The following is a 25,216-nucleotide window of genomic DNA, read 5'->3' on the forward strand; positions in this document are numbered from 1 at the left end:
ATCAGAAGGGGGGATTCCCCAGAATAACATTTAACATCGCTTGTTTGAATTTCCCAAAATAAAACGGTACGTTCTGATCTCAAAATACTTATTTGCATATTTAGTATTATTGCAGCTGTATTTCTAACTGGACAAGGACAAAAATAAAGGATAAACACATGAGCTGCATGTGTCTGATAAGGAACTAAGAAAAAATGCTGACATTTAGGTATAAGGGATTAGACTTTAGAATGAACATCTCATCAATATGAATGAGACAGCTCAAACTTGGCAGCAATATTATTGCACTCTGGCTGGCTGCAGATAACATTGCACTTCCTTCAGCATTGGGAAGGTTATCGCCGAATCCCAAGAAAGATAAAACCATATATATATATATATATGCCAAAAGAACATTTTACTGAGGGTCAAAAAACAAAAAAGCCCGCACCACACACCAGAAAACTCAAAGTACATGTTTCCTGGCATACTAGACATTATCAGATAAAGTGCCTCTTAAAAAAAACACAACTATGTGAAAATAGTTCCACAGAAATATTCTGTTCCACAAGAAATCAGGACCATGTTAGGCTGCGGTGCCTCACAATCTAAAAGCTAGAACAATGAGTGTAGGTACTAGAACTTAAAATGCTGTGGTTGTACACTGATGTGCTTTCTTTTAAAATATGACATGAAAAACAAAGCTAAGATAGCTCGTTCTTAAAACTGTCTCGGTCAATCGAGACTGCTTTGTTGATTTCTGTTGACCTTTGATTCCAAACACTCAAAAGCTACTGCAGACTGACTCTCATGCATTGCAGCTTTGAAGGACAACAAATTCCGTATCAGTGCAAAAAAAGATTTTATTTAGGTTTTTTTACTTAATGTCCAGATAGTTAACCCACAGTATTTCTTCTCTCCATTGTTGTAAAATATGAAAAAGTTTATCTTCAGCATAGCCATAGACTTTCAAGTGCTTTTTAAAAAAACGAAACGGTTAGAGCAAGTTAAGCACCAACCTACAGCATTCGTTTACCTTAGCCGGTTCCGACACAGAGGAATATTTCTTAATTTGAGAATCAACCCCCAGAGACTTAGCTAACTGTACAGCATCTGAATCACCACTGATCAATGTCCCAAGAGCCACAAGTAGTCTAAAGATAGCTTCGAGGTCTTGCACAATTTCCATGACTGTGCTGATCACTGATAAGCACTGAGCTTTCCCCTCAATGTTATTAATTTTATGTAAACAGACAGCGTAGTTCAGAGCCAGGGTGGCTAATGCAATGTGAATGTTCTTATTGCTGCTTATTTTCAGCTCTATTGCCTGTGACATTATCAAGTCCCCCTGTGACATCATGAGCTTCTGGCCAACTGGGTGGATAAAACAGTTGCACAAAATTCTAAGGGCCAGCATCTGGTTGGCTTGCTTTCCTCCGGGGTTCAGGAATTGGATCAGGTGGCTGCTGAACTGTAGGCCATCCTTCTCGCTGCAGAAGCTTTCGTTCACGCTGGGATGCCTGATGGATAACCGGAGGATATCGAGCGCTGGAAAGACAATGTCTAGGAACACAGGGAAAACAAGCGACCTCGTTACACTTTGAAATGTTGCAGAGCTTTCAGCAGGTCTGTTGTCATAACCCCTATGGGAAAGGTTCGTCTAGCCCAGGGTTTCTTAAAGGGGGTGGATACTTGACCCCCTTAGGGGGTCTAAGGGACTGGGCAGGGTGTGAATAAAGACCTGGGGTGGAAACGCCCAGACACTGAGGTCTGGCTCCGAGGCCCTTCTGGCGGTTCCCTCTCTGCAACAAGTGAGGTTACAGAGAACCAGGCAGAGGGCCTTTTCGGTGGTGGCGCCCACCCTGTGGAACACCCTCCCGTCAGATGTCAAAGAAATAAACAACTATCCGACTTTTAGAAAACATGTGAAAGCAGCTCTATATAGGGAAGTTCTTAATGTTTAATGTTGGAAGCTGCCCAGAGTGGCTGGGGAAACCCAGCCAGATAGGTGGCATGTTGTTGTTATTGTTATTAATGATGTATAGTAAAAATAATATTTATGAACTCTGAAATAAAGGGCATTAAGAATGTAGAGAGTGCACCTCCCTTGCCCATTGAGGAACTTCTGTGTAGGACAACTGCATCTAACATGGAGGTTCAGTTCTGAGGGTTTTACCTATACAGTGGTGCCTTGGTTTACGAACTTAATCCGTTCTGGAAGTCCGTTCATAAACCAAAGTGTTCTTAATAAGGCGTGCTTTCCCACAGCAGCGGGGGACTCAATTTACAAATGGAACACACTCAACAGGAAACAAAACCATGTTCTGCTTCCAAGGCAAAGTCCACAAACCAAAACACCTACTTGTGGGTTTGCAGTGTTCTTAATCCAAGTTGTTCATAAACCAAGCTGTTCTTAAACCAAGGTACCACTGTACATGAAAATCAGCCATACACAAAACCTTGAAACAGAGCTTAAAACTCTTGCTGCTCAGGAAATGCCAAGTGGACCAGGCGCAAAGAGTATTTAAGCTCTCCACCTTGCCTGCATTTAACTTGCGCAATTTCAAGCAGCTTTTGCATGCTTCAACCATGCAAAGTTGAAATCGCAGAAGTTAAATATGTTTAAGAGGCCATTGTAGTGTATTTTTAAAAAGACGATTCCACAATATAATGGTATTCTCAGACCGTGGTACTGTACGAACAGAGAAGCAGGCTAAACAGCGAAGAACATGGTGACTCAAGACTCACAAAACCTACAGCCCAATATTCATATGCTTGTTAAAAGCCCATTAGGCCCATCCATCTCATTAGAGAAGATTTTTTAAAAAGTCATTATTTTCACTGGTTTTTCTTTTTTATTTACATTTTATCAATTGCCATTGCCGGGAATCAAAATTAATAAATTACAGTATTACATATTGATTATTTCTTAAACTTTTTCATTTATAGTCCTAAGAATTTGGGTTGGGGCTGATGACAATTTTATGAACTCAGCAGTTTAGGAACTGATCTAGCCTGAATTACATCTCTCTATTTTAGGAAAATAATGGAATCCTTAGCATATTTATGTAACTCAGACAACTGAATTACAAATGTCATTGCTATTAAAATAAGCTGGTGTGCGGGGGCGGTAAGTAGGATAGTCTTAAGATTAAACTTCAGAACTCTAATCAGCATAAAATCTTCACCCTATGGGCAATAGAACAGTATCCCCATCAGCCACTAATATATTAAACTGACAATCACCAATACAAAGAAATAAAATTATTTGTGGTATAAAAACTGGTGTATCTAAAAAGGTAAAGGTAAAGGACCCCTGATAGTTAAGTCTAGACGCAGATGACTCTGGGGTTGTGGCGCTCATCTCGCTTTACAGGCTGAGGGAGCCGGCGTTTGTCCGCAGACAGTTTTTCCAGGTCATGTGGCCAGCAGAACTAAGCAGCTACTGGCGAAACCAGAGCAGTGCACGGAAATGCCATTTACCTTCCCGTTGGAGTGGTACCTATTTATCTACTTGCACTTTGACGTGCTTTCGAACTGCTAAGTTGGCAGGAGCTAGGACCGAACAACGGGAGCTCACCCCGTCGCGGGGATTTGAACTGCCGATGTTCTTATTGGCAAACCCAAGAGGCTCAGTGGTTTAGACCACAGCGCCACCCACGTCTGGTGTATCTAACGAGATGTGAAATAAGGTGAACTTTTCTAACTGCTACCCGCCCATCTAATTTGCTGGACCTACTAGATGTCCCCAACAACAATTCCATACCATTTGGCCAGTTAATTGCCTTCCACAAAGTTTGCAGTTGCTGGGCTGTGGGAGCTTCAGAGGAGGTGTTGCAGGTTATAGAGAGCATCTTCTCCAGAAGATCTAAATCATCTTCAGTTAACTGCTGTTCAGCAGGGGCACTTCTGTTAAGTTCTTTCAGTTTGCCTGTGAGACAAATGGGAGACAGTTTGAAATGCTCTATTTGAACCTCTTTACGTTATGAATACGAAAATGGAATTCTCAATCCAGTTCAATTCTAATCCTCCCTGTCGGCATATTTCATGTCAACCTAGTTGCCTGGCGGGCAAATCCCCACTGATAAAACAATTTTGCTTCATCTCAAATGTGCTCCAAAACCTGATTTGCGTTATGCATAAACAGTGTGCTCTCTAGGATTTGTACAGGAGATATTTCCATGGCATTGCTTCACAATTGTCTTATGTTCCTTTCACCACACAAATATTAAGATGTTTAAGTGAGAGTTTGGAAAAAGTTGTAGAATGAAAGGGAATGTATGAAACATATGATCTGTAGTCCAAAACAATTTAAGATTTAAACCTCAAATCATGAGACAGAGGCTGCAGTCCCAAGGTGTACTTACCAGGAAGAAAGCACCACTAAATTCAGTGTACTCCCAAGTAAACCTATCGAAGTTTGGTGTGGAAGATGAGAACCAGGTGTTTACAATAAATTCAAAAGCATTTGTAATTGCTTTGAGCTTCTGAAAACGAAACTACAGTGGTACCTCGGGTTAAGTACTTAATTCGTTCCGGAGGTCCATACTTAACCTGAAACTGTTCTTAACCTGAAGCACCACTTTGGTTAATGGGGCCTCCTGCTGCCGCCGCACTGCCAGAGCACAATTTCTGTTCTCATCCTGAAGCAAAGTTCTTAACCTGAAGCACTATTTCTGGGTTAGCAGAGTCTGTAACCTGAAGCATATGTAACCTGAGGTACCACTGTTATAGCCCAATGGGAGAGGGAGAGCATGTGAGCAGCATGCCGAAGTTCTCATTTTCAGACCCTCCAGGATGATGATATTTGCACAAGACACCCAGGAGAGCTGCTGCTCAGCAGAGCAGATATTGCTGGCATAGACAGTCAGCCTGACTTGGTATAAGGCTGCTTCGTGTGTACCTCATTCTTGAGACTTTTAAGTCTCTGCCCTATGGATGCTTCCTATGAGGGCTCCCAGCCTGCTCTTAATTTTGAAAGTCTTACGAACTCTGAAAATCATGAAAGGTGATAGGCTCACTAGGTAACCGGTGCCGAAGACAGTACTGCTTACCTTAAAAAAAATAAACATTAAACTAGGTTCCAGTTTTGGGGTTCCAGAACAATGACCCAACTTACATGGCAGAGGAACAGGTAAGTACCCTTTCACTACATGCCTGAAAGAACATGCAGTGTGGGGGGCAGTTGTATAAGTTGATAGGCAGTGCAGCATTGTGGCGCTGGCTGGCATCTGGGTGCCCCACGTGCCGGGTGGGGTGCGGAGGGTGAACAAAACTTACCGCGCCAGTGGAGCTGAAGTGCACCGCCTACCTGTCCACACAAGGGGGAGCCCAGCAAGATGAAACTGCCCTTGGCGGAAAACATCCCCCCCCCCCCCACGCTGGACAGGCAGCCATTCAGCGAGGGGTTGTGGGCAGCAAGGCCAGGCCAGGCTGGACTCTGGGGTCCACAGGCCCTCGGCAGCAGGGAGGTGGAATGGGGATCCCTGCATGGGAGCGCCCGGCTCGCACCCCCTTAAAATTGTGTGCCTGAGGCATCCCTGCCCCTCCCCCCTGCTATGCCCCTGAATGGCACAAATTGAATACACAGTGGAGAAGAGCGCCTGCAGAACCCATGGCAGATTGCAGCATGAGTGTGGTGTCAGCAGCAGGCTTGGGTTACACTAGCACTGGGGTCAGCAAGCTTTTTCAGCAGGGGGCCAGTCCACTGTCCTTCAGACCTTGTGGGGGTCTGGAATATATTGGGGGGGGGATGAACGAATTCCTATGCCCCACAAATAACCCAGAGATGCTGTTTAAATAAAAGCACACATTCTACTCATGTAACAACACGCTGATTCCCAGACCGCCGTGGGCAGGATTTAGACGGCGATTGGGCCGGATCCGGCCCCTGGGCCTTAGTTTGCCTACCCATGCACTAGCTTCTCAGATGATTTCAGGCGTCTATTCCAATATCCTTGTAAGACATTCATCACGTAATACAAATCAATAAGCTTGAAACTAACCTTCCTTTTTAATGCCTTAAGAACATAAAAAGGTTTGTACTGTACAGCTTTGCACAAAAGTCCATTTGCCACAAAAGCAGATCCACTGATTATGTTGCTGCTCATTGCTTGCACCCCTTGTCATCTATTCCAGCTGCATAGAAAGGGGAAAGTAGGCAGTGCTTTTAATGCTCCCAGCTATCCAGGGAGGACTGCGGTCAACTGAATACCACGGGGCAAAATGGCAAGTACATTCGATATATTTAGCAATTGCTCCAGTCCTTACGGCGTATCAAAATATTCACTTCTTCAACAGGGGGAGATAAGCAATACTGGAAAGAGCCTGACGTGCAATATTTCTAATTCACAAGAAGCAAGTGGCTGCTTTATTATATTAAAAACACACATCTTTTGAGTAATCCAACCTTCCTATGTTTTATTTCTCAGACGTAAAACTAGGCTGAAAATAGTTTCAGGGGGGTAAAATAAAACGTTTTACGGGACTGACGTGTTTTGAAGGATAATTGCTCACCCCAATCATCATTTAACAAACCGTATAAATGCACTCACCCATTATTTGTGTAGGGTTGGCCTGATCAAAAGCAACAGCTTCCTTCTTTGGGAAATAAATATTTTCATTTTTAGGTATAGTTAATTTGTAGGCACCCGTCCCTAGAAGGGAGAAATAAATTGTTAGAAAATTAGCTGTATAGCTTTGCACCCTATAGCAGGGAAAAAACATTAGCTTAATTGTCACATATTATGTAGCTATTACTAAACCATAAATTAAATTATTCCATGTCTACATGTTTTTTATAAAAATAATGCTTTGTTCACTGTGTGGCCTTGACCAAGTAATTTAATCTAAGGCTACCTCAAACACCTCTCTGCACTCCTAGGAGAAAGTGTGGGATAAAATCTAACGAATTAACTCCTACAGAAAAAAATGGTTACATAAACAGCACTTCATATCCTGAGCGTTTCAGATTTTTAATTAGCTAACACATTTCAGAGACTTAAGTGGCTTCCAAAATTTAGTTCAAAGGGAGCCCAGTATAATTAATTTTATTAACTCCATTTGTGTTTATCCATGCGCTATTACAAAAGGCAGTAGCCACATTTCACACCCTTCTGAGAACAGGAGATGGAGAATCTTTTGCAAGAAAATAAAAATAAAATTTTTTAAAGGTTTTCTTGTGTAACAGACAAATAAAGGCAAGGACACATAGTGTGTCTCTACTTTCAATTCACACAAGCTTTTTTCACAGTTCATTTGCATTTGGTATGAGACACTGTTGTCATATGTGGTTCGGGGAGGAAAGAAAGTTGATTTTATCTAGGCTCTCTTGCCTTTTTGAATAGCTTCTCTTCCTCCTTTCCTTGCCCTACCTCACCTTACTTCCACCCCAACTTTCCCTTTATCTGCATTTCTGCCATCTGAACTGCAACTAACTTATCCACAAGCATGAATAAGTGGAGAGAACGTGTGGTCAGCTATTATAACACTGTGCTTGGTTTCTCTAGTTAGAAGCAGCACAAAGCTTAGCGGGAGTGAAGTGGCAACAGGATGGAGGGGAGTGGGGATTTTGTTATTTTGGGGGAGGAGGAGGGCAGATGTAAGTGACCAGCACAGAGCTTTGGCATAAGTTTTCAAAACTGTGAAACGAATGATTTACTTACCTGTAAATGGATCAGCTCCGCTTGCAGGAGCTGCAGGTTCAGATGCTGAACCTGGGACGTAGCGACCCGTACCTAGAGAAAAACAGGAACAAAATTGCATTCACATTGCTTAAACGTCCACAGTATGAAGTGTTTGGGTTTAAATAATAATAATAAAACAGCAACAGCAAGCCCACACTCCATTTTTGTAGCTTCCATATTTGGATCCCAACATCTTTGCTCAGCACGAATGGGTTCTACATGGTTTTTACTTCTATTATTTCCAATGTGTGTATACATTGTTTTCCTAAAGAAAGCGCACGGGATTGGAGCCTTAAGTTTCCTGTGTGAGAGAGCCCAGGATTGAGTCTCGCAGGAATCATAATCATAACCCTTTGGCAATCATTACGTGAAAGTGCAATTCGTGTCTCAACTTCTATTCTGAACCTCAAACTCAAGCAGCTGGCTCCTGGAGGATGCCATGACTCATCCGCCACAGTTGCCTTAGCGCCCAGGTGTATGGTCGCCATCAAAACCAAAGCCCTCAATTTACTTGCTAAGGAAACGCCTTGCCAAGTGCGATCATCTCCCCCCGAGATGCAAAGTTTTGTGAAACTGCTCTACAACACCCATACTCATCTGAATCAATCAGTACCAAATGATAATTCTTTCAAGACACACCTGTTTAAAAAGGGTTTTTTTTAAAAAAAAGCTACGACAAGTTTCTGGTCCAAAGTTGCATTTAAATGTCATGCCTTTGCTTCTAGAAATGTGGTGCTTTTTCTGTTTAACAAGGGCTGAACATTCTAGGGCTCCCCTGGGTGAAGACTAGATTACCATTACAACTCTACAATTCTATGATTCTAAGGCACATTTTTAAAAAAGAAATAAAACGATTCTGAGCCAACATCACAGCTTTGCTCTCTGCCTCGTCCAATCAGCTCCATTTCACCACACCAACTGTAAACCCAAAACTTTACATTTATTCTCCCAGTAGGGGAAAAAAACAACTCTGCCATCACTGACACAGTACCTGTAAACGGATCTGCAGCTGGGAGCCCTTCCCTGGACTCCGAGGAAGAACCTGGAACATAGCGGCCACCGCCTATGAAAAGATAAACCGAAGAAAAGAATGTGATCCAATGCACTCTTATTATTAAAACATGGAGGGGAAACACCCCATTAGCTTCGCCCCTTAATGAAGTGCCCATACTTTTATCCGCTGCAAACAGAAAGGAAAATTATTATCATTTCTTACATTTATATGCCACCCGCAGGTCTCAGGGCAGTTCACAAGATAAAATTACAATATAAAGACACAAAATACATAATCAGTGGTCCGCAGTAGGGCCAGGGGCAAAAGAACTCTGGCACGCTATTCAGCCACATATTTAACAAGGAGCGAGGTAGCAAATTGAAGGCATCTTGGAGCTCTTCATTACCTGTGAAAGGATCTGAAAATTCCGCATTCGTGGGTCCCAGCGTTTGCCCTTTGGTGTTATCGATTATGAATTTGGCCACCTGGTCCAGGAACATTGGATTTAGATCATTCTTCTGCAAGAAGTTGTATGCCGTCAGCCAGGGATCATCACTGATGTTGTAGGGCAGCTTGTGAGAGGGCCCGCCTTCATTCACATCAATAGTAAAAACATAGTCGTATTCCTTTTTTAAGGAAAGGGAAATGGCGAGAGTGATTTATTCTTATATATACCATTCCAGCGCACACAGCCCAACAATAGGTTGGGCTGCCAGGGTTTAATTACTAAACGTTAGGGGTGAAAAATTACTTACCCTTCCTTCAAATAAAACCTTTCCAGACGTCTGCTGTGTGGCTCCTGATGAACCGACAACATCCCCAATCTTCATCCACCTCCCTTCGCCAGCACTCCACTGATAAGCTTCAACTTTCCCATTACTTTTAATAAGTCTCGTTTGTCCATCTCTTGTACCTTAAAACACAGAGAGGAGAAAATCAGCTGCGTGCCTGGAGAAAATGGTTTTAGTTCAGGGGTCAGCAAAGTTTTTGGGCCTTGGGCAGGTTCACAGTCCTGCAGATGCCATGGTGGACTGGGCACACATGCGAAAACGCTATTTCCGGCGCAGAGGAGGCGTGCGCGGAAGCCTCTGCAGCTAATCAGAAGCAGCGGAAGCCCTGTCAGACGTTCGGCTTCCAAAAGTAGTTCACAAACGGAATAGTTTACGACGTTCGGCAGCCAAAACTTTCGGGGAACTAAGCCGTTTGACTTCCAATGTATGACTGTAGTCCCTAAACAAAAGGGTGGCAATCCATTTAGGGAGCAGAGGACCATAACAACCCCCAGCCAACTCTCTGGGGCTAAAGTGTACAAGTGAACATGCCAAGAACTACATTTCTGAAGATGCTATCCAAAAGGGGACTAATGGGTAAGACAGGGTTGGTTTGTTTTACAAAAAATATAGAAAGATGACAGATCTGGGAGGCCTTGGAGACCACAAAAAACCTAAAAATGTTTGGGAGCAGAGTATAATAATAATATTACAGGCTGAGGGAGCTGTCAGTTAAAACTTAACTGAAAAAGATGGCCAGTTTGCAGAGTCTTGGCAAGAAAACCTTGGTGGGGAGGGGCAGATATAGCCTGTGGATTAGTCACTCCTGCCCTAAACCTTTTATTTACCAGGACAGAATAGATGAGGAGGGATGCATGTTTGCCGGATAAATTTAAAATTATACCTGGTTCATCCAAATGCTCTCTCCCAGGAAGCTCATCAACACTGATGTCCCCTAAATCAGCAGTTTGAGGATCAATTTTTGCTTGAGAAAGTTCGTTTTCAAAAGCCTGGATCTCCTCCAGATTTGCTGTGCGCTCCAAAGACTCAGTGAACACTCTGATAATGCCATCACTGAAAGAGGAAAAATAATAATTTCATTATCTAGGAAAGCGTTCCCCTGCCCCTGCACATCCTATTTCCTTTCTTACTGCTGTCCCCGTCCCGTCCCCCCCTCTAAGAAAGAAATCCAGATTGCTGACCAGGTTTTATATCATAAGATTGATGCCTCATCTTCAAACCGATCTTCCCCAGGAAGCAAGGTAATTAATTTTAGAATAATCCAGTGAAATGCATCAAGTTGAGGACCTACTGCAAACTTGTGTGGTCTACATTTTTTTTAACCCTAGTGTTCATTTCAGTCACTGATCAGGTACAAAACAAGAATGCACAGCCAAACTGTACTCAAGGTTAAGGCACAAATGATCTGTGTTAACTGATACCGAGTATATAGTCTTGGTCAGGGGTCAGCAAACCTTTTTCAGCAGGGGGCCGGTCCATTGTCACTCAGACCTTGTGGGGGGCCGGACTATATTTTTTTTTGGGGGGGGGGGAAATGAACGAATTCCTATGCCCCACAAATAACCCAGAGATGCATTTTGAATAAAAGGACACATTCTACTCATGTAAAAACACCAGACAGGCCCCAAAAATAACCCAGAGATGCAGTTTAAATAAGAGGACACATTCTACTCATGTAAAAACACGTTGATTCCCAGACTGTCCACAGACCAGATTTAGAAGGTGATTGGGCCGGATCCAGCCCCCAGGCCTTAGTTTGCCTACCCATGGTCTTGGTGATCATTCTACCTTCCAGTATGCACGGTTCAGTTTGGAGCTGAGGTGTTCAATAGCTATCCACCCTCCTTGACAACACAATTTGTCATGAGCCAACCTATCCCAAAAATGGAAACAAGGGCAGGATCCTGAGTCAGAGCTGCTTGTTACAACACTTGGAAGTGGTAGAAACAACTAGGCTGGGGCGGAAGAAGGAATGCAAGCTATCTATGTTTTTCTACTTTGTGGGTAGTTTTCAAGTATGTGCTTTCTTTGGGTTGGTGCACAATATTCCTGTTTGTTTTGTTTGCATACGTTACAAAAAAACAAAAACACACAATACAGATTTAACAACAACTGCTATGTACCGTCTACCAGAAATTGGCCAGGGATCCACTGGGGAACTATGTTCAAACTTCTGCCAGTTCCCAAAATGCATGATGGAACTACACAGGTGTCTTTAAAACTCTGTTTTGTTCAACAATCTCCTTTGGAGGCAATGCTGTATCATAGTTTAGCGTAACAAGAATACAGTGGTGCCCCGCAAGACGAATGCCTCGCAAGACGGAAAACCCGCTAGACGAAAGGGTTTTCCGTTTTGGAGGTGCTTCGCAAAACAAATTTCCTATGGGCTTGCTTCGCAAGACAAAAATGTATTGCGAGTTCCTGCGGGGGTTTTTTCCTTTCCCCCCCCCTTTTTCCCAAGCCGCTAAGCCGCTTATCAGCTGATCCGCTAAGCCGCTTAACAGCTGATCCGCTAAGCCGCTTAACAGCTGATCGCTAAGCCGCTTAAAGGCTGATCCACTAAGCCGCTAAGCCGCTTATCAGCTGATCCGCTAAGCCGCTTATCAGCTGATCCGCTAAGCCCGCTAATAGCGCTAATCCGCTAAGCCGCTAATGGGCTTGCTTCGCAAGACGAAAAAACCGCAAGACGAAGAGACTTGCGGAACGGATTCTTTTCGTCTTGCGAGGCACCACTGTATGTATTGGGTTCACACATTCCCCTCCTTACGCCTCTACTGCACTCCTCTAGGAGGAGTTCAGAAGCTTTACCCCTCGTTTTTCATGCTAACTTGTAATGATAACCGAACCCTCACAAACTGGATTCAATGTTAACTGGCTGGTTTCAATTAATCATAGAGTTTAGCCACAGTTTATAGTTCAGACACACTGAACTATGGTCAATCTAAAAATGGAAGCAGAATCTTCCATTTCCTCTCTGGCTCCGCTCCAGAGAAGAGCAAGGAAGTGTGTGACCATGAGGCCAAATCGTTCCTTCTTGCGGCACAAAAATATCTACTCGGCCTGCCTTCAGCATCTTGATGAACAGATGATAGGAAGCCGAAATCTGAATACCTTGCTCCAACGACAAGGTCCCCGTTGTCCAACACACAACAACACCAGATAGATTGAGCTGGAAGTCTGATTGTCTGTGTGCATTCCCCCTTTCTCCAGATCCTGAGCGATCGATCTTCGCTAGTAGTAACAAAATCTAAAATAATGCAACGTGCCATTCATTAAATTGAGAAAGATGCAAATGGAAAGTTACCCTTCCCCTAGCAGCAGCACTTGTGTCTCAAAAATACCCCTCTCATCTTAAGAGCACCTTTGGATCAAATCCATCAGTTTGAAATAGGGGTAGGAAAAAACAAGGAGTCAATGCCACTTGCCAATCAAACCACTCCATGCTTAGCTAAAACAGAGTGTTATCATTATACCGTATTTTTCGCTCTATAACACGCTCCCAACCATAACACGCACATAGTTTTTAGAGGAGGAAAACAAGAAAAAAAATATTCTAAACGAAACAGTGGATGTATGATTTTTGTGGTTCATGCTGTGGCCACAGACATGTGATCTGACGGTGAGTTTGGGGTAGCCCAATGCAAAAATCCTGAGGATCCACGTGGATCCGTACTTTGTAACCACGTTTTTGCACCACTGCGGCCCCAGGCAACAGTGGGTGCTTGATTTTTTTGGTGCATGCTGTAGCCATGGACATGCTATGTGATCTGATGGTGAATTTGGGGTGACCCAGTGCAAAAATCCTGAGGATCCATGTGGATCCGTGTTTTGTAACCACGTGAATGAAGGAACTGTCAGTAATGTATGACATCTCCAATACAGTGATGAAGGAAGAGGGGGGGGGAGCTCACACTTGTCCTAGGCAAAGCAGCCAACTCCTATAGGCCTAGGTGCCTTCACCCCCCCCATTAAAGTCATCATCCCCCCATGCTGATGGGCATTGCCATTCATATAAGGTACCAGTGTGCATGCACTTTGTCTTGAGATCATTGCAGTCTGTGACCTGCCCCCCCAATATTTTATTGAAGTTGGAAGAAGGAGGGAGGGAGGGAAGAGAGATGGAGAGCTCACATTTGTCCTAGGCAAAGCAGCCAACTCCTATGGGCCTAGATGCCTTCACCCCCCCCCCATTAAATATTTGAGGGAGTCATCCCCCATCCCCCATTGTGGTATGTGAGTGGGGCTTACCTGGCTGTCCCCCCAATATTTTTTGAAGTTGGAAGAGGGAGGGAAGGAAGAGAGAGGGGGAACTCACATTTGTGGAGCTGCCTTGCCTCGAACGGGAGCAAAAAGAGGAGGAGGAGACTCAGGGACAGGAGCCTTGTAAGCGGCTTTGTTTGAATTTACCGGTGAGGTGCTGGGGGAGGGACGGAAGGGGATGCCTCTTTGTCCCTCCTTCTGGCTCATTGTAAAGAAAGCAGAGTAAGAGCCGCTTACATTTGTGTAAGGGAGAGCCATAGAGCAGGCAGACACTGAGAAAGAGAGGCTGTCTCCCTTTCCCCACCTTGGCTTTTACACGCTGCGTGCAGCTCTTGCTGGCTTCCGAGCGCCCACCTCGCCAAAAAGCCATAGAGGAGGCAGACAGGAGAAAGAGAGGCTGTCTCCCTTTCCCCACCTTGGCTTTTACACACTGCGTGCAGCTCTTGCTGGCTTCCGAGCTGCCTCCCTTCTCCCACCTCGCCAAAAAGCCATAGAGCAGGCAGGCAGGAGGAAGAGAGGCTGTCTCCCGACACTCAGCTGTTGCTCAGCTGTTGCCGGCTTCTCAGCCAGCCAAGCGGAGGAAGAGAGGCTGCCGAACAGCCAGCAAGAGCGGTTCCTCCTGCCTGCATTCGCTCCATAACACGCACACACATTTCCCTTTACCTTTTAGACGAAAAAAACTGAGTGTAATGGTGCGAAAAGTACGGTAGTTTATCAGGTTGCAAAAAAGCTGAAGAAATATGTTATTTGTGTTTGTGCATAGCATTGGCATCCATTGACATCCTCTTCAGCCGTCCATTGCAGGAATTTTCAAAGTACGTTTAGGGAAATCTGGGGATTCCTTGGAATCCTAGGTTTCCTTAGCTGCCAGGTTTTACAAGAACTAAGCAAGCCTGGTCAGCTCTGCACATATACTGAGTGAACCCTCGATTGAAAGCCAAAACCCTAGATTGCAAGCCAAAACAGGGGTACTGTGGCAGATAAATTAATGTGGAGTCTTCTATGGAAGGGAGTTTGAAAACCATTACTCTAGTGCCAGTCAAAGAATTATAATTTACTCAGTTCTAAATCTACTTTTAATTAGAAGGCACAATCCTTTTTATAGCGTCTTTTTTTTTAAAAAAAAAAGTATGTCTTGAGGACAGTTTCTTACCTTTACTTTGCGGGAAGACCGATATGCAGTATATATAATTGGTGTGGCCATAGTAAACCTCAAGACACTCTCCCGATACCTGCCACTTTCGAATGCTGGCATCATTTGCACAAGAAAGAAACTCTGTCTCGCTTAAAATGGCTAAGCCCCTTACACAGTCTTCATGTCCTTTATGAAAGGAAAGATAGATAAAACGTAAGTCTCACTGAGAGCCTCTCCACATCTTATTGAAAGATGATATTCTCTAGCCATGAAATGCTTTATAAAACCATGTTCTCATGTGGTGTACTGAAAAGCAGATCTCACTTTAAAATTACTAGTAGCAAGCCAGGTGGTCAGGAACAGGGTCTTGCTACTCCCTGGTCAGTGAGATCGTCTCAAATATAGACCCATTGTATAAGTATCATTTGTGTAATTGTAGCCTCAGACTCATGAACACTACCTGAGTTCCCTCTTGAAGACAGGAAGCTACGGCTGGCACATAACAAGATGGCTCAGCTACTGTCCAAGCACAGGCTGCTGGGAAACATTAGACTAATGGTTCAACATGAACATTATGCAAAAAACTCAAAGGCACTGTATCCTGTTCAAAGCATAAGAGCATGAAAAGGAATCTTTAGTGACACTGCTTACAGCACAGGACTGTCCTTTCACCAAAGGCATTTTAATAGATTCCTTTCCTAAATTTGTTACATGTTAGGGCGGTCAAATATTTTTCAGAGGTTAATCATCCACTTTTTAACTGATCTGTTTACATGTCAGTGGGACTACATCTACACAGAGCTTGAATACAAGTATTGAGCTACTGAAGGGAACGAAAGGTACATTGTTAATGGAAAGGCAAACTTTATATTCCCTTTTCCTTTTCAGGGTGCACTTTCCTTGCAAAAACTCAGAAGCCACTGGCTCTGTCACTTTGCTGTTTCAGGACATCGTCACTGCTGTGCCTGGCAAATGGCACCTCCAAAGAAAAATTACTATTAACAATTTTCTGCTTATGAGCAAAAGGAACCCTCCCTCCCAAAATGGACTTGCTCATTGTGTTAGCTATGTACTCTGACTTGAGCTAAGTTTTCAGTTCCAAAAACTGCTCCAGCTAAGTGCTGTCAGCTGGCTCTGCTAAGTTTCATTTCTTTACCCCAGCCTAAGTTTCTGTTCCTTGGCCACGCATTAAGTTTCATTTTGTTTTTCAGCAAAAGTACTCTGAATAGCTCCTGGCTCCTATCATGTGAATGGCTTGGCCCAAGTGATCTACATAACGAGAGATAGCAGCTCCCATTTCCAGACCTTTTCACGGTGAAGAGGCAGTGAAAACCCATCAATGGGACTGTTAGTTCATAAATGTTTTGGAAGGCCTTGACAGGTATATCTAAAAATTCTATCCACACCCCCCAAATGTACCATATTCAAATAGCTATTATGCCAACAGCAAAAATCAGCCATAAAATAAAAACCAAAAGGTCTACAACACTTTGTAACCACAGATTTACAGTACAGTAATCCCTAAGAGCCACATAGAAAAGTGGGGGGAGGTACCATATTTTTCGCTCTATAGGATGCACTTTTTCCCCTTCAAAAAAAAGGGGAAATGTGTGTGCGTCCTATGGAGCGAAGACGCCATAGCCCCGCGACCCTCTCCCGGCTGGAGAGGTGACGCGCAGCTATGGCAGGAGCCTCTCTAGCCGCGCGTCACCTCTCCAGCCGGGAGAGCGCGCGCGGGGCTAAAGAAGCCATAGCTCAGCGACCCTCTCCCAGCTGGAGAGGTGAGTCGCGACTATGGCAGCAGCCTCTCCGCTGCTCCTTTCCGCTGCTCCCTGACCTGCTCTTTGGGGCTGGTGGTGGGTTTCCCCCCGCCAGCCCCAAGGAGCAGGTCGAAAGGAAGCTGAAGCCTGGAGAGCGAGAGGGGTCGGTGCACACCGACCCCTCTCGCTCTCCAGGCTTCCAAGGTAGCCGCCTGAACGCACCTTAAACGGCACCTTGTTTTAGAGCGGGAAAACAAGAGGGGGGAAATTCTCCCCCTCTCTGCGCAACGCCTCCTGCCGCTTCGCTGAAGGGGCGCTGGGCAGAGAGGGGGAGAATTTTTTTTTCTTGTTCTCCCCCCTCTAAAACAAGGTGCGTCCTATTGTCCTGTGCATTCTATGGTGCGAAAAATACGGTATTCCATATGCTTTTAAAGATTGCAAGCGACGAGGCCTGGCTAATTTCATAAGTGAAAGAATTCCACGACTGTGGGGCCACCACTGGCAAGGCCCACCATTTTAATTGCCTTCGATTTACTAGCCTTTATTACATAAAGTTAGTGAACTTGCCATTTTCTATTCCTCTAAGCTTTCAAGATAAAGAACCACACTAATTTCTACACATGGGGTGGGGAAGAAGAAAGAACCCTCAAAACCCAGATCCTAGAATAAAACCTCTTTAATTCTCCGGGTGTGGAGGCATATTGCTAAGTTACGTATATACACAGAAACTGTTTTAGCCAAGTACCTACCAGTAAAAGTTCTCTCACATCGACCTGCCTTCCACAGCTTAATAGTTTTGTCAGCCGAACCAGTCAACATTAATCCTTGTTCAGGTAGTATCTTCACAGCCCATACTGCTGCAGTGTGGCCCTATAAAGGTGAACAACATGAATGCTGACGGAGACAATCTACCTTTTCTGAAGTTCAAATAATCATGATCTGCTGATAATGAACTCTTGTCACCAGCAGAGTTTCTGTACCTGTAGTGTCATCATGCATTTGTCATTCAACCAGACTTTGGCTGTCGTATCCCACGAGCCACTAAGCAGGGTGCCAAACTTCCCAGAGGAGAGGCTGCAAACTAGAACAGAAGATTAAATAAACATCGCCAAAATTCACGTTTAATCTACTCCCCGATTTGCGTGAGCGTTGCGTTCCAGGACATTGTGCACTTGTGTGAAACTGGATCACCCCGTTCCTCCCTTTTAGTGACGTCTTTTATGATGTTTCCAGGTCACTTCAAAGTTCAGCGGTTTGCGCATGCGTGCCACTGTGCACATATCAGTCGCGCCTAAAACAGGGGTTGTGTGTAGCTGAGTGAGAAAAGGTGTTCTGATGTGCTAGCAAAGCAAAGCTACAGATTTTGGTCTATTTTCAGACGATACGCCATAGCAAATTTCACTAACCTAATTTTCATCCTTGGAAATACATGAGGTGATGAGAAGCTACCACAAACAACTGGAAAACAGAAGCAGCACTTTTGACTGAAAAATAGCTACACAAGTAAGGTTCTGTCTTCTCAGCTGTTAACAGATTGTGGAAAATATTTTTCTGCCTTGGCGACACTATCACCAGTCTCTCTTATGTCTTCATTAAGCCAACTCCCAAGCCGTATCTCCTACCTCCAGGCCCATTTCCCTAGAGAACCTCTAAGGTGCTAAGATTGGTGGAGTGCTAAAGACACACCTCTTTGCCCTGGCTTTTGACACTTGAGAGGTATATTTCTAGGATGCACCTTATTTCTACAATTTCAAGGTTTTTTAAACTGTTTTTAATACTGTGCAATATTTCCTTTTACTATTAATATTGTATTTTGATTATTGTAACCTGCCCTGCAACCATAGAGAGATGGGCAAGTAATAAATTGTAATGATAGTAACAATAATAACAATAACAACAATATAATGTAACATTTCTAAAGGTCATAATAGTAACGTCTGCTCATGATAAAACTTTACAAATCAAGTTATTTCTTAGAATACTTAAAACCAAGCAACTTTTGAAAATAAAATTTAAAAATCTGTGTATTCTTACCTGTGTTTTTATGACCCTTAAGGACATACAATGGTGCAGAGTTGTCCAAAGCGAAAATGCAAATGTTGTTGTCATTACTGCCGGTGGCAATTAATCCACGTGGATAAAGCTCGCTTGGAGGGATGACACACACACAAGAAACAAAATTTGAATGGCCGCTCATGCAGTGCACTTCTGTAAATCCTCTGTTGAGACTGGAGACAAAAAAGAAACCAAAGTTTTTATGTTCCTGTAGTAAGGGAATCTTACCCATTTAAAAAGGGACGCGGGTGGCGCTGTGGGTAAAACCTCAGTGCCTAGGACTTGCCGATCGTATGGTTGGCGGTTCGAATCCCCGCGGCGGGGTGAGCTCCCGTCTTTCGGTCCCAGCTCCTGCCCACCTAGTGGTTCGAAAGCACCCCTAAGTGCAAGTAGATAAATAGGTACCGCTTTATAGTGGGAAGGTAAACGGCGTTTCCGTGTGCTGCGCTGGTGCTGGCTCGCCAGAGCAGCTTCATCACGCTGGCCACGTGACCCGGAAGTGTCTCCGGACAGCGCTGGCTCCCGGCCTCTTAAGTGAGATGAGCGCACAACCCTAGAGTCAGACACAACTGGCCTGTACGGGCAGGGGTACCTTTACCTTTACCCATTTAAAAAGCCAGGGAAAATCTATCTGGTATCTAAATGCCAATGTATGTTCTAGGCATAGTGCAAATTTCAAAGGGTGAGCTCGCAATTTGCACCACTATAGCCAATTAGATTTATCATTGATCACATTAACACAAGCACTGGATTCATGCGCTCCTAACACCCCATGCATGTCTCCCCTCAGCCAGAAGGCAGAGGTTGGAAGCTTTTGTTTCCATTTCGACTAACTGGTGTGTTATGTATGAACTCATACAGAGAGGTAGTTAGCTTTTAACTGTATTAAATAATTGTTGTTGTTGTTGTTATATTATTATTACAGTGGTACCTCTAGTTGCGGACACGATCCATTCCAGGGTGCCATTCGCACCCCAAAAAGTCTGCAACTAGAGTGGTGCTTCTGCGCAAGCACAGAGCACAACAGAGCATTTCTGCACATGTGTGAATCGCACAGAATGCTTCTGCGCACGCGGCAAAACCCAGAAGTAAACACTTCCGGGTTTGCTGCGTTCACAAGCCGAAAATACGCAACATGAACCTAACACAACATGAGGTATGACTGTATTCTTATTCTTATTATTATAGCTCTTTTGAACCTGCTAACATCAAATTACTGTTATAGTGGCTGAATTTTTGAGTGCTGTCCATGAAGAAAGAATGGGCCATGATAGAGAGACTTAGTGGTTCTTAATGGTAGATGATGTTGCTGTGTTGTATTATATTATCTATGTACATCGATTTATTTTTTAGAGTTAAGAATAGGACTGGGATAAATTGTGTTCGCTGAGCCCGTATTTTATACAGTCTGTATATGATGTTTGTTTGATAATGTGTGGTGTGCTATGCCTAATAAAGGATTTTGAATTGAACCTGCTAACTTCAAATCATAGTTAATAATTCTGGCTTGTTCAGACAAACTTCAGTTAAGGTCAAGCACATTCACACGTGAACAAGAGAAATCTTCCAGTCTGCTCTTCATGCCTGCTGTACCAGAGATAGGGGGAGGGAAATCATGAGCAGGAAACTCGCAAAAGAGTGTTTTAGCATTACATCGAAATACGCCATTGTGTTTGGACTTGGCCATGCATTAGTTGGCATGTCCAACAACTACATTCCGTCAGGGAATAACTGCAGTTATTCCTCTTTCAAAACATTTGTTTTTATACACAAAATCAGTGCCACTTCAATTCAAGGTCTCCTCTAAGACATGGCAAGCAATCTAGCTTGATAAAATTGATTAAATTCTTCAGAATCTCTTTGTTTAGTCTAAAAGACTAACCTTGTTTTGACGATAATCATCACTTCTCTGGAAGATTAGTTGTCTTTGTTTTATTTCACTTTAGGCCAACTTAGGAATCTTTGTAATAAAATGGTGTTGCAATTCTGTGCATTCTCAGGGTTGCATCCAGTGGTGACTTTGATCTAGAAGAGCCACTGCTGCTTGCACCTGATTTTTGCCAATTCCTCGTATCCATTAGCTGTTCCTGAGAGCAGGAGAGTGGTACAGCATATGGCATAGAGGGTTGCATTTGGAAGGAGGAATTGGTAAAACCAATTGTGCTAGCTTAAGAAACTCCACTAATTCAAATCCACCATTATGATACAATCTATATCTTAAAAAATCCCTTCCAAGTTTAAAACAATGAGTGGTACTTTATACATAGGCTCAGACTTCATCTATCTTGATTTGTGAACTGGTCTTGACATTTTAGGGAGTTCATTCATGATTTTATGGCCCTGAAGAACATAGTTTGGCATATGTCAGAAAGAACCGTTTTCTCACAGAAAAGTCTAAGAATGGCCTTAACAGTTATGGCGCTACATAAATAGAGTAAGGGGACATTTGATGGTTTAAAACAGGCATGCCCAACTGGTAGATCACTGGCTCCCCGAAAGAAGCCCAAGAAGTTTGGGTCCCCTAAAAAAAGCTCAAAATTTTAGCCCTGCACCCCCCAAAACAGGGCTCTATTCCTTCCTTAAAAAAGTGGGGGGTAGATCACTGCCAGTCTTTAACTCTGTGAGTAGATCACAGTCTCTTGGGAGCTGGCCACCCCTGGTTTATAAAAATTTACCCTGCTATCATAATGATTAAGGTTTTAAATGATAATTTTAGGTTATATGTTAGTGACTAAGTTTTAATTTATATATTTTTAACTGTTGCTATATCTGTATTGTCCCTGTTATACCTAACTGCAAATTCAAATGTATCCCTATCGTGTTTTATGACTTCCTTGATATTGTATGTGGGCTGGAACTGGTCTGTGACCAAAATAATAAAATTCATTCATAATTTACCATAATGACAGCCACACCAGGCCTTGACTCTTTTTTGTAAGCAAAAGCACTGGGTTTGTTCAGACTAACAGCCATTGCTTTGTAGTCTGTGATGGCAATTTCTTTCAGTAGCTGTTTTAAATTCAGTGAGGACCGTCCTGTATTATAATTTTTTTTTAGAAGTTTAGGGATTGTAGCCCTCACAACACTGCTGCTTGCTGAAGTCTGTTTTTGCTCTCTCTTATGTTCCCACTTGTAACTCCAAGGTACTTCTCAAGCTGTCCATGTGTTTTGTCCTGCTGCTACTGAGTGTACAATACTTTTCCTGTCACATCCAGACCCCAGTGCTAGAATGTTCCATGACCAGAAGAACCTGATCTTGTCAGTCAAACTGTGGCCCAATAACTCTTGGCACAAGGACAGATAATAAATTACATGTATGCATGTGCATTATGCGCACACCATGATAAACACATAGATAGATATACACCTGCATATTAGGCCTACACTAAAGATGAAAATCAACAATGCGCTCAAAGTGACCTAAGATCAAAGATGTTTTTCACAAACTTATTTTTTTAACTTGGGGTTGACAACAACTGCAGTCAAACCTCGGATCCCGAACACCTCCATTTTGGAACGTTTCAGCTCCTGGACACCTAAAGCCCGAAAGTAAATGCTCCGGTTTTTTAAGGTTTTCCAGAAACCGAACGTCCGACACGGCTTTCGCTTGAGTGCAGGAAGCTCCTACAACCAATCAGAAGCTGCGCCTCGGTTGTCTAACATTTTCGGAAGCCGAACAGGCTTCCGGAACGGAGTACATTCGACAACCAAAGTTTGACTGTACTCTTAAATATTTCCTTCCAAGTTACCAGGCAAAGTGCTTGGAATGTGGAAGAGCCTATTTCTTTTATTTCATTCGTCTAGGCCACTAACCTATGACAACATGGATATGTGCTTGAAGGGAGACTAGTCTGTGGCACAGCAGGTAACTTGCGAGCACTTGAGTATTGGCCACTTGCGACCAAGTGAAGATGCCTTGGCCGGCCCCTGACATCTCCACCATCTGGAAATCCAACTAATACCACATCCTGTAGAATTCCATCCATTCTATTTTATCGGCACAATCAGAATGAATTTCAGGAAATAAAATGCTTTTTCTGAGCAGGAGCGGTTAACGTTGTAGCTCATTGCTGTCGCTTGTCTTCACTTACCCCACCCCCCTGCTCACAGTTGTGAAGAATATTCCTAGGTTATGAATGGTCTGTGTCACCATTAAGAAAGAGAGGTAGGAATAAGCCGCCAGTATATATGTGGACTCTCCCTGGATCTTAACCTAGCTCAAGGTTGTCCTCTGAACTAGCCAGATGTTTAACTAAGAATCAATCGCAGTCAGTCCATCGTTTGAAAAATAAGACTTTAGAGTCGTCTTGCCCCAAAATGGCATGTAGACATTACGTTTTGGCAACTGCAACCTGGGTTTAAGGAGCCACTTGGCCCCTAGCTTATATATCTAGGTTTCTAACGCTACAGGTCACATAAAGAAATAAAGAGCCCATCACTTTAGAAACCATTTAGATGTTTCAAATCACAAGCTGGCGACTTTCCTAATCTAAACAGTAACTTGTAAACGTGCGGCACGATTCACAACTCGGGTAACTACAGTGAGGGGGGAAAGTATTTGATCCCCCCGCTAAATTTGCCCGTTTGCCCTCTGACAAAGAAATGACCAGACCATAATTTTAATGGTAGGTTTATTGTAACTGTGAGAGACAGAATAACAACAGGAAAACCCCCAGAAACCCAGAAGACAAGTCAGAGATTGATGTGCATTATAATGAGTGAAATAAGTATTTGATCCCCTATCAACCAGCCAGATGTCGGAGAGCAAACGGGCAAATTTAGCAGGGGATCAAATACTTTCCCCCCTCACTGTAGGCAGTCCTAATCCTACTGAAATCAAATGGCCAACCCATCACACCCATCAACAGTGTGATGCAGCAGCCAAAAAGCTAATGCTATTCTAGGCTCCATCAACAGAAGTCATAGTACCACTCTATTCTGCCTTGATCAGGCCACACCTGGAATACTGTGTCCATTTATGGGCACCACGATTTAAGAAGGATGTGTGCAGAGAAGGGCAACCAAGATGATCAAGGGTCTGGCAACCAAGCCTTATGAGGAGTGCCTGAAGGAACTGGGTATGCTTAGCCTGGAAAAGAGGAGACTGAGAGGAGACAGACAGCTGTCAACTTTTCCCTTTTTTTGCGAGGAATCCTATTTGGAATAAGGGAATTTCCCTTTAAAAAAGGGAAACGCTGACAGCTATGGGAGACAGGATAGCCATCTTCAAATATCTCAAGGGCTGTCACGTGGAGGAGGGAGCAAGCTTGTTTTCTCCTGCTCTGGAGGGCAGGACTCGAACCCGTGCCCTCAAGTTACAAGGAAGGAGATTCCTGACTAAACATCAGGAAGAACTTTCTGATAGCAAGAGCTGTTTGGAACGGTCTCCCTCGGGAAGTGGTGGACTCTCCTTCCTTGGGGGTTTAGAGGTTGGATGGCCATCTGTCATGGATACTTTAGCATCTGAAGGCAGCCCTGTTTAGGGAAGTTTTTAATGACTGATGCTTTAATGCAGCGGTTCTCAACCTGTGGGTTCCCAGATGTTGTTGGACTACAACTTCCATCATCCCAGAGCTCTGGCCTTGCTAGCTAGGGGTGATGGGCGTTGTAGTCCAACAACATCTGGGGACCCACAGGCTGAGAAAAGCTGCTTTAATGTGCTTTTAATCTTTTGTTGGAAGCTGCCCAGACTGGCTGGGGAAACCCAGCCAGATGGGTGGGGTATAAATAAATCATCATCATCATTATTGAGATTCCTACCTAGCAGGGGGTTTGACTAGATGACCCTCAGGTGTCCCTTCCAACTCTACAATTCCTTGGAGGTTTTAAAGTAGAGGTTGCTTGGCGACCTGTCCTGGATGCTTGAGCTGAGATTCCTGCCTGGCAAGGGGTTGGACTAGATGACCCTCGGGGTCCCTTCCAACTCCACGATGCTAACCCACCGCCACTCCGCCATGCCTCCAAACGGAGCCAGCAACCGGGAGATCCTCCTTTCAGAGGATATCGAAACGGCCAAGGGAGGGCAAAGGCAGAGCAAAACTCCCCTCAAGGCTCCTTCCTTTCTTCCCCCCCCCCCCCGCCTTCCAAGACTGACCTGTCGGGCGCCCACAGCCGCGCCGTCCGGTCCCGGGACACGGAGACGAAGGAGCCGGCGGGGAAGGGAGAGCAGCTGAGGCCCCGCACGTCCAGCTCGTGTCCCACCAAGGAGCAGCGAAGCCGGTAGGTGCCCCCCGCGGCGGCCATCGCGAACAACCCTCGAGCCCCCTGACACAGCAGCAGTAGTAGCAGCGCCGGAGCCCGCCTCCTCCGCTTCCTCTCGCCCGCCCTCCGCCGGAAGTGCCGTCATCCCGCAGAGCGCCGGAAGAAGCGCGACGCCCAGAAGGCACCGCGGAGGGGTGGAAGGGAAGGACTACATTTCCCAGAATGCAAATGGACGCTTCAGGAGCCCTATAGGGGAGAACCTGGGCAGGAGAGAAGAGACTACATTTCCCAGAATGCAAATGGAGGTTCAGGGACCAGCCAGGGTGGCGCTGCGGGTGACGCCAAGGTTGCAGGTT

The 25,216-nt window shown here is 44.2% G+C and overlaps 1 protein-coding gene across 1 annotated transcript; it reads right to left on the reverse strand.

The window, feature by feature from the left end:
* Positions 1 to 824: 824 nt before the first annotated feature.
* PLAA (phospholipase A2 activating protein) lies at positions 825 to 25,019 on the reverse strand. Its single transcript, XM_083593207.1, has 14 exons — positions 24,754 to 25,019; positions 18,639 to 18,832; positions 17,585 to 17,685; positions 17,354 to 17,474; positions 14,863 to 15,030; positions 12,561 to 12,696; positions 10,333 to 10,502; positions 9,414 to 9,571; positions 9,065 to 9,284; positions 8,656 to 8,727; positions 7,644 to 7,715; positions 6,534 to 6,635; positions 3,746 to 3,910; positions 825 to 1,542 (listed from the first exon to the last, which is right to left on the reverse strand). The coding sequence occupies exons 1-14, from the start codon at positions 24,900 to 24,902 to the stop codon at positions 977 to 979; spliced, it is 2,394 nt and encodes a 797-aa protein (XP_083449333.1). The 5' UTR covers positions 24,903 to 25,019; the 3' UTR covers positions 825 to 976.
* Positions 25,020 to 25,216: the final 197 nt, after the last annotated feature.

The sequence above is a fragment of the Podarcis filfolensis genome, assembly GCF_964270895.1.
Source record: "Podarcis filfolensis genome assembly, chromosome: 17".
In the NCBI taxonomy this organism is placed as follows: domain Eukaryota; kingdom Metazoa; phylum Chordata; class Lepidosauria; order Squamata; family Lacertidae; genus Podarcis; species Podarcis filfolensis.